Source organism: Diachasmimorpha longicaudata, chromosome 6 (assembly GCF_034640455.1).
Source record: "Diachasmimorpha longicaudata isolate KC_UGA_2023 chromosome 6, iyDiaLong2, whole genome shotgun sequence".
NCBI lineage: Eukaryota > Metazoa > Arthropoda > Insecta > Hymenoptera > Braconidae > Diachasmimorpha > Diachasmimorpha longicaudata.
Genome location: NC_087230.1, coordinates 4,473,482 through 4,490,684, shown reverse-complemented (window position 1 = coordinate 4,490,684; position 17,203 = coordinate 4,473,482). Strand labels below are relative to the sequence as shown.

Here is a 17,203-nt window from a genome sequence, read left to right as displayed (position 1 = left end):
GTCAGGAGCTTGGGATTTTTGGCTTATTCATTTTCTCTCTCTGAATGTTAATAATTAATGAGAAGCTTCGATGGAGATTAATTAATTAGATTTCTTGGGGTTTCAGAGGTTTGTAATTCAATTAGGCGACGGTGGACTCTAATGTCTCGATGCAGATGATTGAGTTTTTTTTATTCGTATCTAGATAGCCGACGGTTAATGGCTTTTCGCAAAATGAACTGATTCTATCGTTTGTAATAGGTTTTCACCCGTTTGTAGTGAGCTTATAATGTTACGACAGATTTTCGTTGATTTTTAAATAAATCATTAAAAATCCAAAATGAATTTGACCCCAGAGATTCGTGAAAATTGATAATTTTCAAGAGCTTCACTCCACATCGATATCGAATCGTTGGTAGCTCAATTATTCACTTGTATAATTATTGGTTAGGTGAAAATGTGAGACAAAGGTAATTACTTACAATATTCATTAAAAAATCAATGAGAAACTAACGAAACATTTTAAGTACAGTACAAACGGCTACAAACATAATACAAACGAAGGAATGAATTCGTTTTACGAGAAGAAATTACCTGTCGGCTATCTACATACGAATATTTTCGTCGCTGCCCGGCGCCAGAATCGATGGTGACGCCTCTCACCGCTGGAGCTATCACTACCATTTGGCGTCGGTGGCGCCAAAGAGAATTGACTGAAGTAGAGGCTCAGTTCTGGGCAAAGAGGATAGACCAAAGTAGAGGCTCAGTTCTGGGGGTTTGACTGACGCCAGTTTCTCCACGTTACCGACACGATTTCACCCCCGAGGAGACGGGGCGCCACGAGTCCTACTGGGGTATCTGCATATCGGCCAAGCGGGGGGACTCCGTTCGTACTTGTTCAACTGTACAAATAATCAACTGTACACAGAATTTTCAGACGATGAGAGCACCACTGTGCAGGGATTCAACTGTCGAGAGAAAAAGCTAGGCTGTACATGTGGACCCAGCGCCACATGTACAGCCTAGCTTTTTAGAATTTTAGAATTTTCAAACGGTGCTCTCACCGTTTGAAAATTCTGTGTACAGTTGATCATTTGTACAGTTGAACAAGTACGAACGGAGCCCCCCCGCTTGGCCGATATGCTGATACCACAGTAGGACTCGTGGCGCCCCGTCTCTTCGGGGGTGAAATCACGTCGGTAACGTGGAGAAACTGGCGTCACTCAAACCCCCAGAACTGAGCCTCTACTTTGGTCTATCCTCTTTGGTTCTGGGCGTTTGAGTAACGCCAGCGGCATCGCAGTCCTCACCCCAGAAGAGGCAGAGCGCCACAAGCACCGCTGGGGTGTCCCCTTGTTTTTAATTGCAAATAATTCTTCATCCTTATCTTACTAAACAGAATTGTCATTTTTAGAGTTTCTTTGAAACTGCGAATCAAGAAACCATTCAATTATTGGGTCTAAAAGTTAGAAAAAAAAATGGTAGAACCGAACCCGATCGTAGGATTTAGAATGACGCCTTCCTAATCTCCTTAATTTTAAATGGAACATCCTCATATCCTCCTTCCTGCTATCCTAGTGTTACCTAATTTCAATGGAAAAAATTGATCAACCCCACAGCCGCTGTGACGGTAATATCTTTTTTGAAAAAGACGAAACCAAAATGGATAAATAAATGAACTAGATTTAAGTAAATCAAAATTTTAAAAATTGGTTTTTAGAATAAAAATCAAATATTATAAATTATAAATTTCCTCATTTTACTTACATTCTAAAAATGTTGGAGCGACGACATATAAGCCCTAATAAATAATGAATTCTCTGTCGTCAGACCAGTCAAATTTATTATAACTCCATATGCAGTAAAAAAAATTACACATTAATAACATAATTTTTCGTCATTGGTTCTGAATTTGTAAAAATGATCTACGGAGTAGAAAAGGTACAACACACAGGGGGACATAATTTTCTGAACTGAATAATAAAATTTTTCATCCTCATAAATAAATAAATACAACCTCATGCGTCAAACTCTACACTTGATTGACATTTCGTAGGGCATAAAAAAATATTCATTCGTAATTGATAGTAGAAATGCACGATATGTGACAATAAATAATTCCTTATGAATCTACGATTCACGTGATACTCTGAGAATTTAGCAAAGTCCATTCCTTTGCGCTCAATCCACGATTGAACCTACGACCGTGGATGAGTCCGAGTGATACCAGGGCCCCTCGAGTCTTCATCCCCTCGTCAAAGTGACTCAAATCTTGCTGCAAAGCAAGAGAGACATTCGTCGAGGCCCCTCGAAGCAGCCCAGAATGAAAACCATCCAATTGTCGGGTCTTTAATATCGAAATTGTCCCTTTCTTCCCATTCCATTGTGATACACTCGAAGGGGCGTGTAACGTCCATTTCCATTCATACCTGGAAGAGAATAATTATGAATTATCAATTTATAACTGAAATTTATGAAAATGTGCTCTTTGAAATTTTTTGAAATTCACTGAGAGATCATTTGAGAATTTCAAAGGAATTTATGTGCGACACGTGTTTCAACTTCAAAAGGTTCCATTGAACCTTTCCTTCGTGTGAAGCTCAAAAATCCCAAAAATCATGCAAACAACTACTTAATAAAAAACGGTCAAAACTCACTCAAAGTCTTTTCATGTTCTTGCAGTGCAGCTTTGCAATTAAAAAAATCACCAAACACATGAGTCCCCTCCCCTTGAACTCTCGACAAAAAATAAATTACCTTGAACCACAGATGGTGCATTTCTGGAGCCTTGCAAGTTCTGAGCATGACATCTGGGCTTGAGAATACCGTGGTAAACTATGAAGTACAGAACAGCAATGATGGCAGCAGCCACTGCCATGCACTGATACATGAACTTGAGGGACTCAATGTCAGTTTCTCCGAAGTCCGTGTAGGCTCCAATGACAGCACCCAGACTGCGCCCCACGCAAAAATGGGCCACAACAGGTAATGCCTGTGCTGTGACAGTCAGGTGTCTGGGAATCAAGTGTCTCAGGTACAGGATTGCAGTGATCCACATGATGCCAAGGGTGAAGAGCTCGAAGGCTTCTGCAGCTAGTGCCCACCAGGGATCGTTGACGAGACTGAGGCCAGTGAATCTTACGATGTACATGGTGAATGCTATGATGAGGAGATTGCTGTGGCCACAGTAATCCACGAGATGCTCTGACCTAGTGTCATCAGATTTTATAGAATTTTAAGTTTTTCTTTAATATACATTTTCCATGGACAATTTATTTTTATTACTGTTGTTATAGGCGATAGACAAAACGAGATTATGATGGAATATGAGAATGTCAACAACATTGAATGGTGGTTAAATGAAATGGAAAATTGAATTTCTCGTAGAAAATTTTCCATGAAACGTTTCTATTAAATTCACTAAAAAAATAAGTAGAAATTGCACAGAAGATTCCAAATAAACTGACCTCCAGAGAAACAACACTGCAGGTACTGCACCTATCGTGAGAATGACCCCAATAGTGAGGGCATCAGCTTGCAGATTAGCCAGATGAAGGGGCAGATAGGAGTCCATCGCACTCCAAAATGTCCCCAGGACCATGAGCACGAGTACAAGAGCAGCTGTTTCACTACCATATCGCTTGACTGCACTCATGGGAATGGCGAGCATTCCTGACCTGGTGTGCCACCACCACTCTGGAGGGCTGAGGGGCATTCCCTTGGAGAAAAGGGCCACCATCGACGTGAGGATCATCAGAGCGACGTGGAGGACTATTGGCAGGAGGTAGGGTACTCGCAGGCTTGTTAAAGTGTTGAGGTAGCCGCAGAGGGGCCCGAAAATAGCGAAACCCAGTGAACCAAAGGCCAATTGTCTGCCCACATCGCCACGTCCACACGAGGTTTCACGGGTCGCTATCACCACTGCTGCATCAATCAGAGCCACTGCTGCTGTGGGGAATATGTCCGCTATCGAACGGATTATTATGTACATCCAGAAGGTCATGTCCGGGTCACCTGCCACCTGACTGCACTGATTCTCTGTGTCTATGCTTCCTGCTGATTGAAAGAGTTTTTATGGAGAGGGACTGGATATAGAATTTATGGAATTCGTGATGTATTTATTATTTACTATTTTGAAACAAATTATGGGGGAAGAAATTTCCATGGAATTTTAATAGTTGACCAATATTTTTACGGGGACATAAATTGTTGAGATGTTGTGCACATTAATTTTGAAATAAAAAACAATAAATCAACGGATTTTTCGAAAATTTATGGACAAAGAAATCTCTCGATTTCTTCGATCAAATCGATGGAAACTGTTTAATAAAAATTCGGTAGTTGAGAATGCCAAAAAAATTAAGAAATTATATCAATTTTGAATTTCATTCCTCATTTGTTGATAATTAAAAAAATTCCCCAAATTCCTTTCATAAGGAAAAATGAGATGTTATCCACTAAAAAAATCAATTGCTAATTACTAATTAAACGAGAAAAGATAAATAGCGTTGCAATAGAAAGTGGATAACAGGAACATTAAGATAACTCTCGGTTAATTGAATAATTAATGAAATTCTCTCACGAGAGTAAAGAGGAATTACCTTGCAGCATGGAAGGATCTAGGAGATCGCACTCGACTGTGCACGAACCATTGTACAAGGTTTCTAAATCATTCGGTATTCTGCAGTGGCTCTCGGCGATGGGATAGGCACACCAGTCGCCTCGTTCTCGTGCGTTGCTGGCCACCTGGAAGCTCGCATGGATGGACAGGCTCTTTGAGGCGTTTGTGTACACGTGACACACGCGCTCATTCCCATTGTCGAAGCACAGGTGAGGGGGTGCTTTCTCAGCTGACACGTACCTTCGCTGTTTGGGGGAGTCCAGGCCATTGTGTGGATCCTTGAAATAAATATTACCATGATACGTTTATTATCTTCTTTGAGAACTAGGGAGTACAATGGAGCGAGCTCTTTTCGATTTTCTATCGAGTAAAAAATATTGAAAATTAATTCGATCATGATTTGTGGAGATTTAATGAAGATTTTGAGGAGAATTAATTAACTCCAATAAAATTACTGGAGTTCTAGTAGAAATTTAATAGATTTTTATAAAATGTTCAGATTGAAAGAAGCAAAAAAATTATTTATCACAATAATTTCAGAACTCCAGAAGAATTTCCAAATATCAAAATCCATTACAATTTAAATTTAATCGAATTCCCCATAATTTTGGTAATCAACAATTTACCTTTTTCCTCCACTCAATCTCGTCATTTGTCAGATGAAGTGGTTTAACCGAAAAATTTCTCGTTGGCTCTAGCTCAAGCCCAACTTGTCTCTCCTCCAGGTTAACGACCCTATTCCTAATACTCTGTCTAATAGGAACAGTGGGAGGACACTCATAATGGCAATTCCTGAGTAGAATTCCACAGACCCGGCTGTCACTTGTCCAATTGTAGCAAGTGGAGAACTCGCTACTTCTCTCCTGAAATATTGTCGCCCCTTCCCTGTCACATGCAAACTTCAACGTTGGTCTCATTTCCTTGGGTAGTTCTATCCTCTCGACGATGGGCACAAGTAGAAGTAATGAGTAGAATACAGCTGAGAGGAAGCAAGCGATAGCTATCATAACTCGAAGATATCGACCTGTCGAGGGTTTTTTACCCTGACGACTGGCTAGTTTATCAGCCACTGGTGCAACAATTAGGGGACCAATTATTGCTATCGCTGGAGATATCATGGAGACGAGTCGTGCCTCTTCGAGGGTCAATCCAACTTTGACCATGTGGAGAGGTAGAAATGGAAATAGACAGCCCATTCCTTTAACAAAAAAATTTCTTTCATGAGTTATCTGAATGAAATTTTTATCAGATGAATTAATATTAATTTTTATTACTAAAATCCCATAATAATTATTATTATCATCAGGATGAATATGGAGAATGTTACGTGTGCAATTTTAATTTTGCAGTCTTGTTTTAATTAAAACTCAAGGCTTAACCAACAACAAAATTGAACTTGTAATTTTTTATCATATACTTTATCTCTGAATAATGTTTAGTAACAAATATTATCTTTAAAAATATTAATAACATTTACTGATATATTATTTTATTTGAATAAAAGAAATCTTTAACGTGAAATACAAAAAAAATATTCAGAATTTTATTTATTGTACTTGTTGAAAAATATTATTTCATTGAATTGAAATATCCGACACTTGCACCACCACCCTGGCAGGGCGGGGAGGTGGAGGGGGGGGGGAGATTTCCTCCATTAAACATCATTAATATCTCCAGTTTCACCTGCAATAAGCCCTGATTGACGTACTCACCCCCGAAGAAGAGAAAGAGCAGGCACTTAAGGGATATCAGGTTCAGATTAACAAGCTTCCTCTCCGGCCCATCCTTGATCGATCCCATGGTCTCAATCGATGCCATAGACATTGTGAATGTCTTTCTAGTCTCACAGATTTACAATCAATTACACCACAACTTCACTTCTCAAGATCATCCTGATGGGACGCCAGCCCCTGGAACAGAAAAGTGAGTTTTAATGAGCTGAAAGGGGGCCTCGGAATTACGTGGGGGGGAAATAATGATCTTGGAGCGGATGTCAGCGTGTCTTATCCCATTGAGGCAGACAACGAGCCACTGCGCCACTAATAAACGCGTCCTGCTGCAGTCCGGGGAATTACGTAACTCTGGGGGGATATTCTTCGGGGGGATTTTTTTTAGTGTTGACTTCTGTAAGTGATGGTGTGGTCTGGAGGTCCACAAGAAGAGGTATAGGTTCCTCATGAGATCATGCACAAAGGACAGCAGGGAATATGATGGAGATGATGCTATGTAGAGAGAAATTCAATAGAAAATTGGTTGAAAAATTAATCTTGTTATATTCATTGATCTGATTTTTATTGTAATTAAGACAACAGATTTTTTTTTATTTTCAGATATTTTTTATAGAACCTCCTTGGGCTTAAATAAAGAAAAAAACCCATCAACTTTTTTCGTCTCGTCACAAAAATTTAACCGAAAATTTCCAACTTCTGATGGAAAATATCTCAATAGAGTAAGTCATGTTTATTTTATAATTTTTTTTATAACTACGGACAGAAATTTTAGGTAAAAATTAGACCTCCAGGGGATGGAACGAGGGACGAATATTATTTTTATCCGAAAAATTCCCCTCCCAAATCTAATTTTCCCACCAAAACTTGACCTAAAAAGTGATTTCATTGTCATTTCGTCCCACGTTTTACCCTCTAAAGGTCTAATTTTTATCCAAAATTTCTTTCCACATGTGATCAATTGCAATTGTCCCTCAATCTCTTTCACCCCCCGCCCCCCCAAGAATATTCCACCAGCCTCGAATCCTCCATTATTTATCAGCGCTTCTTCCGCTGCCCGACGAAGATTGATTGAATTGAAGTCAGAGTGAGATTTCCTGCTGCCATCATAGACACAACCCAACGCATCCACCTGCCCAGCACCTGACCCATTGCCGCTCTCGATAGTGGTTCATTAACCCTTTACACCATTTTTTTTTCCTACTCATGGATTTACGCTTCCTCTCTCTGTCCGCTCCGCTCGGCGAAGCCGAAGGTAATTATTTTCAGCGTGAGATGATATCTGGAGCGATACACGAACGAAGAGAGAAAAATCAAACGAGATCGTGTGCTGGGAGTTTACTTTTTCATTTTGTTAGATCTCTCTTTCTGTTTATTTCTCGTGATTTCGATTTTTTCCGTTGTTTCTGGGTCACAAAGGGATTTATCGACGAGAAGGGACGGCGGAGTAAACGAAACGTTTTATATGACGCGGTCGGAAAAGACAACATTTTCGACCGCTGCGAAAAAAAAACATTATTGATTTTTCGTGATATCCTCACATTCTAGTACCCCATAAATACCTGCCCTCGTGTGCAAAGAAAAAAAAATTCATTACCGATTGGTCGTTAAATACCCGAAGCCTCTGGAGTCCCATAAAACGTAACAAATGTGAATGCTACGAATAGATAAATATCCGCCACGAAAATAACGCGCCGAATAGCGTGTTACCCCATATCTCGGTGTACCCCGCCCAGACACGCGAATTTACCTGGGCTAATACCCCAAACGCATCCAATTCGATATTGCGTAATTCATGTTACGGTGAATGTAGATATTACGGGATTATAATCTGAATGTTTTGCCTGAGTTTACAGTGAATTTCAAATGGATAATTCCTACTCGTTCATGTTTAATTCATACATTTGGGGTTTATTTATCGTGTGGACTAGTGCGCAACCCACTTTCCTTCCGCACGCATCAAGGTAAACTGCGTATATGTGTCGATTTTTTTATTTTATTTCATTGAAATATTGTGGGATAACTTTAATTCCGTTGCATTTATTTTATTTAGTGAATAGTAAATCCCTAGAATTCTACATAAAATATGTAAAGGGGGTTAACAACAAAATTTTTTTCATTCATCGAAAAACATCGAAATGAATTGATTGAATGGAAACTAAATGAATATAAACAAATTCATTGATTTTATTCGATTGAATCCGAATTCGATTGAAATTCTATATTTGTTTTTTTATTTTTATATTTGTTATTTGTTAGTAGAGAAAATAGTGGGGGACTTAATAATAATGTTACCTCAGGTTTTCCGGACATGGGATGGAAAATAAAAGGTCGAAGTGGATTGATAGCTATCTATAGTCTATAGACTGAATGCGGACAGGAGTTAAAACGCACGATTGATACGTGTCCGTTTACGGTGGCGTGGCTATTGGTGCTTGCAAAGGGATCACTCGGTACGACACACTTGGCACACGTTTTTCGCTTCACTATCTGCAATTCTCCACCTTCGGCGCTCACGTGAGCCCACCACGGGGTACACTATGTATAAGTTAGCGAAATATTATGCGAAAGACACGGAAATTTCATGCAACAAGGCCACAACTTCTCGCTAAAATGTAAAAATGAATTGTTAATATTGGATTACGAATGGGGATTGTTAAATAATATCAAAACGATTCGAGTATGAACGTTAATGTTTGGTTTATCATCTTTCCCGGATGATTGTCTCCAGATCAGGTGACTCTTAGTGACCAAAGTTCTCACGCTATGGGTCCATTTGCCAAAAGGCCCTTATTTATTCATTTCCCTCTTTTTTTGTGGATCTGTTTATTTGAAGTATTGTAAACATTTCGGCACTGTTCTGAGAAAAAGTATAAATTATTGAACTGTAAACAGCTATGGACATACAATTAATTTGTGTCCACACATACGAAGCGCTTTCAATTGTGAGTTTACTTTATTTTGTCTGAAATCGCCGAATTTTTTGGAGTAATTTTTATAGAAAGTTTCGCTGTTTGTGAACTGACCAATCTAGACTTAAACCCCATTCGCTGATAATCATTAACGAATTTTTAGCGTTTTTAGAAAGCGCAATTGCCCGTCCACCGATTCACCAATTGCTAAATACTCAATTCCGATGTGAAATAAAAAAACCGATTAAATTACCCCATCCGCCGCCTTGTTATTTGATACATATCTCAGAATCTATCAGCGATAGAAAATTTTTCCTAAAAACTTATTTGTAGGGCGTATTTTTACCTACATAAAAGGTTATCATAAAAATTCCGTAATTTCCCTTACTTTTTGAGATATTCATCGGAGAGTAAGTTTGGAAATGAGTCAACTTATCGCGTTTCATCGCTCCACCACAGATTTCATCTATTTATGTTCCTTGAAAAAAATATAAAAAACTTTTAAAAATAAAAATGAAAATTTTTCCATCGGCTGCCCATACTACCCCAGCGTTCGTTCATTATACTCAACCGCAAATTTAATGCAACTATCTAACTGGACTAGCGTCAAACCGCAAGACATTTACGACGCGGAATTCATCATCGCGATCATTTTCGGAAATTACGTCAGTCTAGGCCGCTATTGTGGCATAAATTACTTCATTCTCGACCTCTCACTCCGTTTGCCTTCGGATTCCGTGAAGCCTACTGTATACGCTCTAAAAATAAAACACACATGTATCGCAAAAACGATGGAATAAATAAAGAAATTGCAATGTGAAATTGTTCGCTCGCGTCCGGTGAAAATATTTCTGGGATTCGAATGCTTCATGTAATTTTGGAGCATCTGGCGCCTCCGGGGAATGCATAATTGGGTCAGGTAGTGTGGAACTACACTGACGTCAATCGATTGGCCTAAAATATATTACACATGTAATTAAATGTAATGTTAGCGTTACGCGGAACTTTTCATTGTTGGCCGACAGGTTGTTAATTTTTGCGAATTAAATTATCGTTGATGAAAAATTTGGGTGTGACACAAATTACGGGAGTATTTTTTCTAGTTCAATCTTCATTTGTCTTTCGTGTTAGTTGAGTGTCTTGTAACTGGGTTAACCCTGTGCATTGCGTGTGAAGATGAGGGTAATCAATTAATCCTTTGTAAGAGGCGGGGGGGGGGGGCGAGGCTTGAAAAATTCCTGATGAGTGATATTTCGGAATTGTGACGAGTCAGAAAGTCATTTAATAAAGAATGGTCACCGATTTAAAAGAAAATATGAAAATCATGGGTTTGATTGCTCTTGAAATATTGATAGTCACTTTGTAGAGACTGATATTAATAATAATATTAAATGTAATATAATGATAATTTTAATGATTTTAATTTAATACTGTTTAATATTTTATTTATTGATTCATTTTTTTTATATGAATATGTGAAGGAGACATTTACCGAGATGTTATTAGAGGGATTTGGTGGGTGACCGGGACAATGGGGCCTTTGTATGGGCCCACCGGGTAGCGTGATAAACATTGGGAAGAGTTGTTCGACACCCTGGTGACGTAGGCCGAATTCTAGTCTAAACAAATGAGTAAGTTTGCGGTGAAGATCTTCATTGGGAAGTGGTGATCAAGCACTTCGTCTGGGAACGCAGGCGAGAGCACTATTAACGTCTTCTAATGATTATTTATTAGAATTAATGTAAATCTCTACTCGTATCCATACTCGGATTATTTTAATGGAGTTATTTTAATACTCCCACAAACTTTTATAATATTTACTACAAATATCTAATTGGAGTATTTGATGCATCTTATTTCTGTTAATTATTTATAGCGAAGATTAGTTATGGATGAATGAATGAATTGTTTTATGACCACTGTATGGTCTTACACATTTTACAGACAATAAAAAAATTTTCCGTACATAATATACGTTGTACTCAATAATACAAAGGACCTCAGTTGTATGGCTCACGTATACAAAATCTACTTTATAAAATTAACATTAATTATTATTATTTTATATGGAGCGTTGGCTGGAGGAATAAAAAATTGAGGAATGAAGGGGGGGGGGTTTTACTTTAGGAGTCATTTGGAGAAAATCGAGTGAAGTGAATCTACTCATTTTCGTGATGGAATTTTTATAGTATAATAAAATGTAAAAAATAAAATTGCATTCGACCTCTAATGAAAATGAAAATTGAAGGATTCTGTCCGTATAAACGAGTCTAGTGGTTCATTCTCGGTGAAAAAGTCATATAAAAATAATTAGCACAGCATTTTTTCCGTTATTGAAGAAAAAAACATTTTTTCTTGGATATGGAAGTAAAATTATGCAGTCGAAATGCGAAGAGAAATAAATTAATCTTAATAGGAGAGAACAAAGGGCCCAAAGAATGTCCGAAGGATGATAATTGGGGAAATTATGAGCTGTAAACCTATCAAGTCCGCTGAGAGTCGAGAGCTCGAGCAGAAGACTCCCTTCATTCATTCTCCTCCAAACGGGACCAGCAAAAAATTTAAATATCTACGTCTCCGAGATTTTCAATCGAGTGTATTTCAGGGTCATTTGAATACTATTCCCGTGGATGACAACATGACAATCGGTGAAAATGTCAGCTGCCTGTTCTCGAATGTTGCAACAGTCAGTGGAGGGAGATTTTTTCAAGGGGGAAATAATGGAGCGGTTGGTGGTCAATTGGACCAACTGGAGCGAGGCTGCAAATCTTGGTTTCACTTGGGACTGGGGATGTGCAGAAATTTTCTGACGCATCATGTGACCGATTACAATTTTTGTTGACTTAATCATGACCGTTATATTGTAACTCAACGGATCATGGTCATTAGTTGATTGGATGAGTCAGCATCTGACACAAATTCAAAATGAAATTATTATTTATTTATTAATAAATTTCACTATTTTTGATTTTCATTATTTATGCAATTTCGTTTGCTGTTGCGCATCTTTGATTTTTTACGGGAGTGAATTTTTCATTTTTTATTTTTATTCTCTTACGGAAACTTTTGGTCGACGATTTTAACAGGTTTTATCACTCATATTTTTATGTGTTCCTGATGATAAAATTCAAGGATAAATGAAACACGTGAGAGAGGTACATAATTTTGTATAGATTTTCCAGACATTTTATGTAGAACTGATGCAAAAAATAGATCAAATTTTCAATAAAACAATTTCATATTCAATAAAAATTCAATTAAAGTCCAGATCGTATGAGAATAACTTACACAAGACAGGAATTTACTGTATTTTTCAAATTAATCTAATTGATTAATTGATTTTTAATTCAAGGAGATTTTAATTTTCAAAGTGACTCATTATCATACATAAAGACACCAAATAACAAGAAAATCTAAATAAAGTTTGTAAAGAAAATAAATTAATGATGTTTCAGTATTAGATCACTCTGCAGACATATAAAAATATTGAAGTTTACATTTTAAATTATTTATCAAAAATTAATTAACAGTTGGATTGAATAGGTCTTTCTACGATTTGTATTTCTTTTATTACCTTTGAATCATAACTGTCCCATGTCTAATAAAAAGTATTTCAGAAAAAATAGCCCAAGTGTTAGGATCTCCTCAAGTGCATTTTTCACACCATCATTTCGTATGTTAAACCAAAAAATCGTCGAAAGCAAATGTTTATTTCACGGCGTTTCACAGAGTTTCCCCTGTCGGCAATTAACCGACTTCCTCTCCTCGTGAAATTGAACAAAACATCAACGGAAAGATGACATTGATAATCCAGTGTACGGTACTTCTTTCAACCGAGCTCAAACTCACATAACCTCATGGAGACTTGTGTACAAGAACAAAAACCGGTCTGCAGGAATTATGTATTTCAATACGCTTCGTGTTTATTTCCGTTGAAGGAGAGATAACCATGCGAATGAGAAGACGCCCATAACGGCCAAGTGAGAGGGCTCTCTGGATGTTGAAAGTGACAATGGATACGAATGAAAAGAAATCTTGGTGGACCATTGAGTGAGGACAAATGTACGTATCAAATTACATGGGAGCCCTTTGAATCCAGACCTATTAATCACGACACTTTTATTTATTCTCATCACAAACAAATCAGGGCTCAGCTTTCAGCTGCAATCAACACGTGAGTCATCAGCGTTTCGAGTAATTAAGTCAAGTCGATTGAATCAGCATGTTGAAAGGATCAATTTGAAGTAATTTTTTCATTTGAACTCAACATTGATGTCTTGATAAAAATTATAAGTTTGAGATTATTTAACTTTCACGACAAAATTAAAGAAGTTTTTATCGAAAATAATCATTGGATTTCACTTCAACATTCAATGATTTTGGAAATCGGAAAATATTTGAAAGTTTACTAGCTGTTCATGGGCTCTGATTTGAAGAGAAGGAAATGATTAATTTCACCAAAAGGTCAATGAAATTTCGAATTTTCGGATGTTGGAAAGAAGAGAACAATGTCGAAGGATTTATTTAACTGAAGGTCCCTGACTTCCAGTGATTTCATCAAATATATGACCTGGAATTTATCAGCAGTTATCGATTTCTGAGAAAATCATGTTAAAGCTCTATTAGACCTTCCCCCTTTCCTTATCCTCATTTTTTTAATTCCTCATTGAAAAAACATTCTCCTCCATGAATATCCCATTTCGTCAGGTATTTTCCTTTTTATTATTAAGAAATGAATCGATAAAAGAACATTAGTGCGCAGGAATTATCGCATGAAAAAAATCCAGTTAAACCACCAGTATTTATTCTTCCACCAGTTTTATTCTTTAAACACAACGATAAAACTTAACTTCATGAAAAAAAAATCATGGCACCAACTGCAGAGCTCTATCTTATTAGAAGCAATCATCAGTTCTCAATACGGAGAATACTCCTATCTCTTCTCCATAACGCACTGAAGAACAGTTATATCACATCCAGTTCCTCGCAGAAGCGAGAGAGGGAGAAGGAAAAACTTGAAAAATTGAATACTAGATCCAAGATAAAATGAATAAAGGAACTGTACTGAGAAGGTAAAGATAGATGCAGTACCACGCATGAGGGAGTTTTTGCTGGGACCGATCGGCAACATCATCGAGGCACCTGGATGCTGGAGGAGAGGGGAATAAGAAAAACCGTTAGACGAACAAGTAATGGCCCGAAGGTAATCCTTCAATTTTACGACTAAACTCAGTCCCGATGGCATCGATTAATTGGCTTTACGAGCTCCAGTTTTCTTTGTTAATTAGAAAGTCAATGGTCATCATCTGGAGCATAAAATTATTCGTCTTTTGAGTGACTACAAATGGCGAATGTTATCGCATTTCCCAGGTCTTTATGGTGTCTCTGGTAGAAAAAAAAAATTCCCCGGTGTCTGCAGACAACTGTGAGATACTATTCACCTCCGAGAGAGGAGACAAGACTCGTCTGCGCGAGGTTAATGGACACCTGGCTGGGAGAGGAGCAGGGGGAAGAGGTGTGAATTAAAATTGAATTGAAAGAAGAGACCGGAGGTTTTCCTTTCTACTCTCTCGGATGGGAAATAGAATGAGGAAGTGAGTGTGAAGGGATTGAAAAAATGAAAGATGAACTTCAAAGCGGAGGGGGAAATGAAGATTTAATGAAATGGAATGGAAAAATATGAAGTTGTGAGGTTCATTCAGAGAATGTCACGGGAAATTTACATGGAATTTCACGGGGGAAATGAGCAGCTGGGAATGGCGAATGGAGAAAAATAAAGATGAATGGAGGAGTTTCAAAAAGAAAACTGACACCCATTCACAGTTTAAAAAATTCAAAAGTGATTTTTACTGTTAAAATTGACGAGCTTTGGACCACAAATAAATATGTTGAAACATAACTTTGCGATATTCACAAATCATAACTCATTGCTCAATATTACATAACAATTGAGAGGTAAAGAAAAACAGAGCGCTGGGGGCTAGGGAACCGAGTGGTACATGTGCGGATCGATGAATCCAGAGGGTCGGAAGAAATTGAGGGCACCGGGGGTATTTATTTCGTCCCTTGGAATTTGTCATCATTTCGTTTACTTTCTGGTCTCGGTCTAATACCCTAATCTGTCTCTCACTGATCTACCCCTCTAAATAAATAATTTCCGTGCAATATCTCTTGATCTTGGAACGGGAATAATAAAAAAAACTGGAAATTTCAGTTCCAATTGTCAATATTCTGTTGGCCTCATCTGCTGCACGTTTATTTTCAACTTCAAAGTGGAACTTTACATAAAATTCTAGTCTTCATGTCCATCGCATTTTCTAATGGATATTTAACAGGAAAATAGCAATCGATTTTTATTTTTTTCCATGAATTATTCATAATCATAAATTCTGCCACTGTTTTGCGCTCTGGCTGTCTCACAAATGCCTTGAAAAATTTTTTTCCAAGAAGACTTGAAAAAATCTTTTGGTAGAATAAATTATGTAAAAAATGAACCTCGCGAAATGGACAATTCTCACGCAATAGGTTCAGAGACTGAAAAAAAAACAACGAGAAAAATTGCTAACTCAATTTACAACTAACTCAATATTACAACTTTATAATTTTGACTCAATTTTTTATTGGTTTTGAAGCGTGTTTTTTGTACCGTTTAGTTTGCATTGTTAATATAATTATTAATGTTTAAGTACTTATGAATTTTTCCAACCACGAACAGCAAAAAAATATTCAGCCACTTGCCGAAGAGTATTTCTTTCATTTTTAAATAAAAACGCAATATCTTTTTTAATTCATCTCTCGTTTCGCGAACGTTTCTGCAACTCCCAGGGCATCGCGCCCCCGTGGATGGCTCTCCCACGGGATTTCACGGTAACTAAGGGAGAGTGGGGCAGAATGGATCCTTCTCTAATGGTCAATACCTCGAGATCGGCGGAGTAGAACCGGCCAATTTCGTTCGCAACTTCCGCATTCATAAAATGCAAAGGCCTCGCTCTCCAGATATTGACCCTTAAAACGGGCCCATTCTGCCCCCTCTCATTGTGATGCACCACCGAGTGTATCCCCTTACGGTGGAATTTAACACCCCATTTCTCCCCTCGTCTCATCAGCCCCAGATTATTCCCGACAAATTGCAATCGCCGAGCAGCTGCGGGGACTTTAAAGGGCTGTCACAAGTCCTTGAATGATTTATCACCTTTATTTCGGCGGCAAAATATCGCAATAAAAAAAAAGCAAACCAGGTCAATAGACTCACCTCGTTAACTGGACGATTCGTATGATTTTTCACCGATCACTGGTCATCGCTTCATTCACTAATCAGGGTAACGTCACTGTTTATAGAGATGTCCAGGGTGAACGAGTGTCTTTACCGGAGAAACTACGGAGATGATCTCGCTGTGATGCGCTCCGCACGACGATCGCCGGGCGACTGTTGCGTGCTTGCGTCCCGGCGCGCCAAACAGCGGTGTTTGGCCCTGACTCCTTCACCCACATGCTCGCGCAAGCTGGATACATTAGACTTTTTGAACCCCATTATTATTAATGAATTTTACTGATTCTGAAAAGTGAATTAAATTGATCAGACGGGTTAAACAAGAGCAAGTGCAATTATCAATTATTATTATTTTATTATTGGCATGCAAATCAAGATCGATGAGAACAAATAACAATTCTTGCGTTTCCTGGATGCGCTCCAGGGAGCCAGAAAGTCACTTTTAAATTCAAATAATCCAAATCACGCAGTCCACATTTCATTATTTACCACACGCCAGTCTATAGTTATAAACGATTTCACATTAATTGTCTATTGAAATTCACTGCGTCGAAGCTTCAGGAAGCGATTTCGGAATTGTTATCTGTATTTTCAATGTTATCTCGACAACAACATCAGGTTCTTCAAGATTTTACTGCTCATATCCTGACTGCAATAAAAAAACAAATTTCTATTTTTTTCATATTTTTTACAC

At 38.0% G+C, this 17,203-nt stretch overlaps 1 protein-coding gene across 3 annotated transcripts; it reads right to left on the bottom strand.

Moving 5' to 3' along the window:
- Nucleotides 1–1,805: 1,805 nt before the first annotated feature.
- LOC135163637 (uncharacterized) lies at nt 1,806–17,127 on the bottom strand. Of its 3 annotated transcripts, none has more exons than XM_064123232.1 (7): nt 16,492–17,127; nt 6,313–6,510; nt 5,227–5,798; nt 4,581–4,878; nt 3,447–4,035; nt 2,637–3,188; nt 1,806–2,408 (listed from the first exon to the last, which is right to left on the bottom strand). In XM_064123232.1, the coding sequence occupies exons 2-6, from the start codon at nt 6,422–6,424 to the stop codon at nt 2,684–2,686; spliced, it is 2,076 nt and encodes a 691-aa protein (XP_063979302.1). In that variant the 5' UTR covers nt 6,425–6,510; nt 16,492–17,127; the 3' UTR covers nt 1,806–2,408; nt 2,637–2,683. The 3 variants fall into 3 exon arrangements, with proteins under 3 accessions (XP_063979302.1, XP_063979300.1, XP_063979301.1); XM_064123230.1 differs by having other exon boundaries at nt 2,737–3,188; XM_064123231.1 differs by having other exon boundaries at nt 2,737–3,188; nt 3,447–4,032; nt 16,492–17,119.
- Between the last annotated feature and the right edge of the window lie 76 nt (nt 17,128–17,203).

Excerpts from the sequence above, each read along its gene's own strand:
- LOC135163637 (XM_064123230.1), bottom strand. The coding sequence starts at position 6,424 with ATGTCTATGGCATCGATTGAGACCATGGGATCGATCAAGGATGGGCCG. Across the intron at positions 3,189-3,446 it reads GCAGTGTTGTTTCTCTGGAG|GTCAGAGCATCTCGTGGATT; the intron begins GTCAGTTTATTT and ends TGATGACACTAG. Across the intron at positions 2,409-2,736 it reads TGCACCATCTGTGGTTCAAG|GTATGAATGGAAATGGACGT; the intron begins GTAATTTATTTT and ends ATTCTCTTCCAG.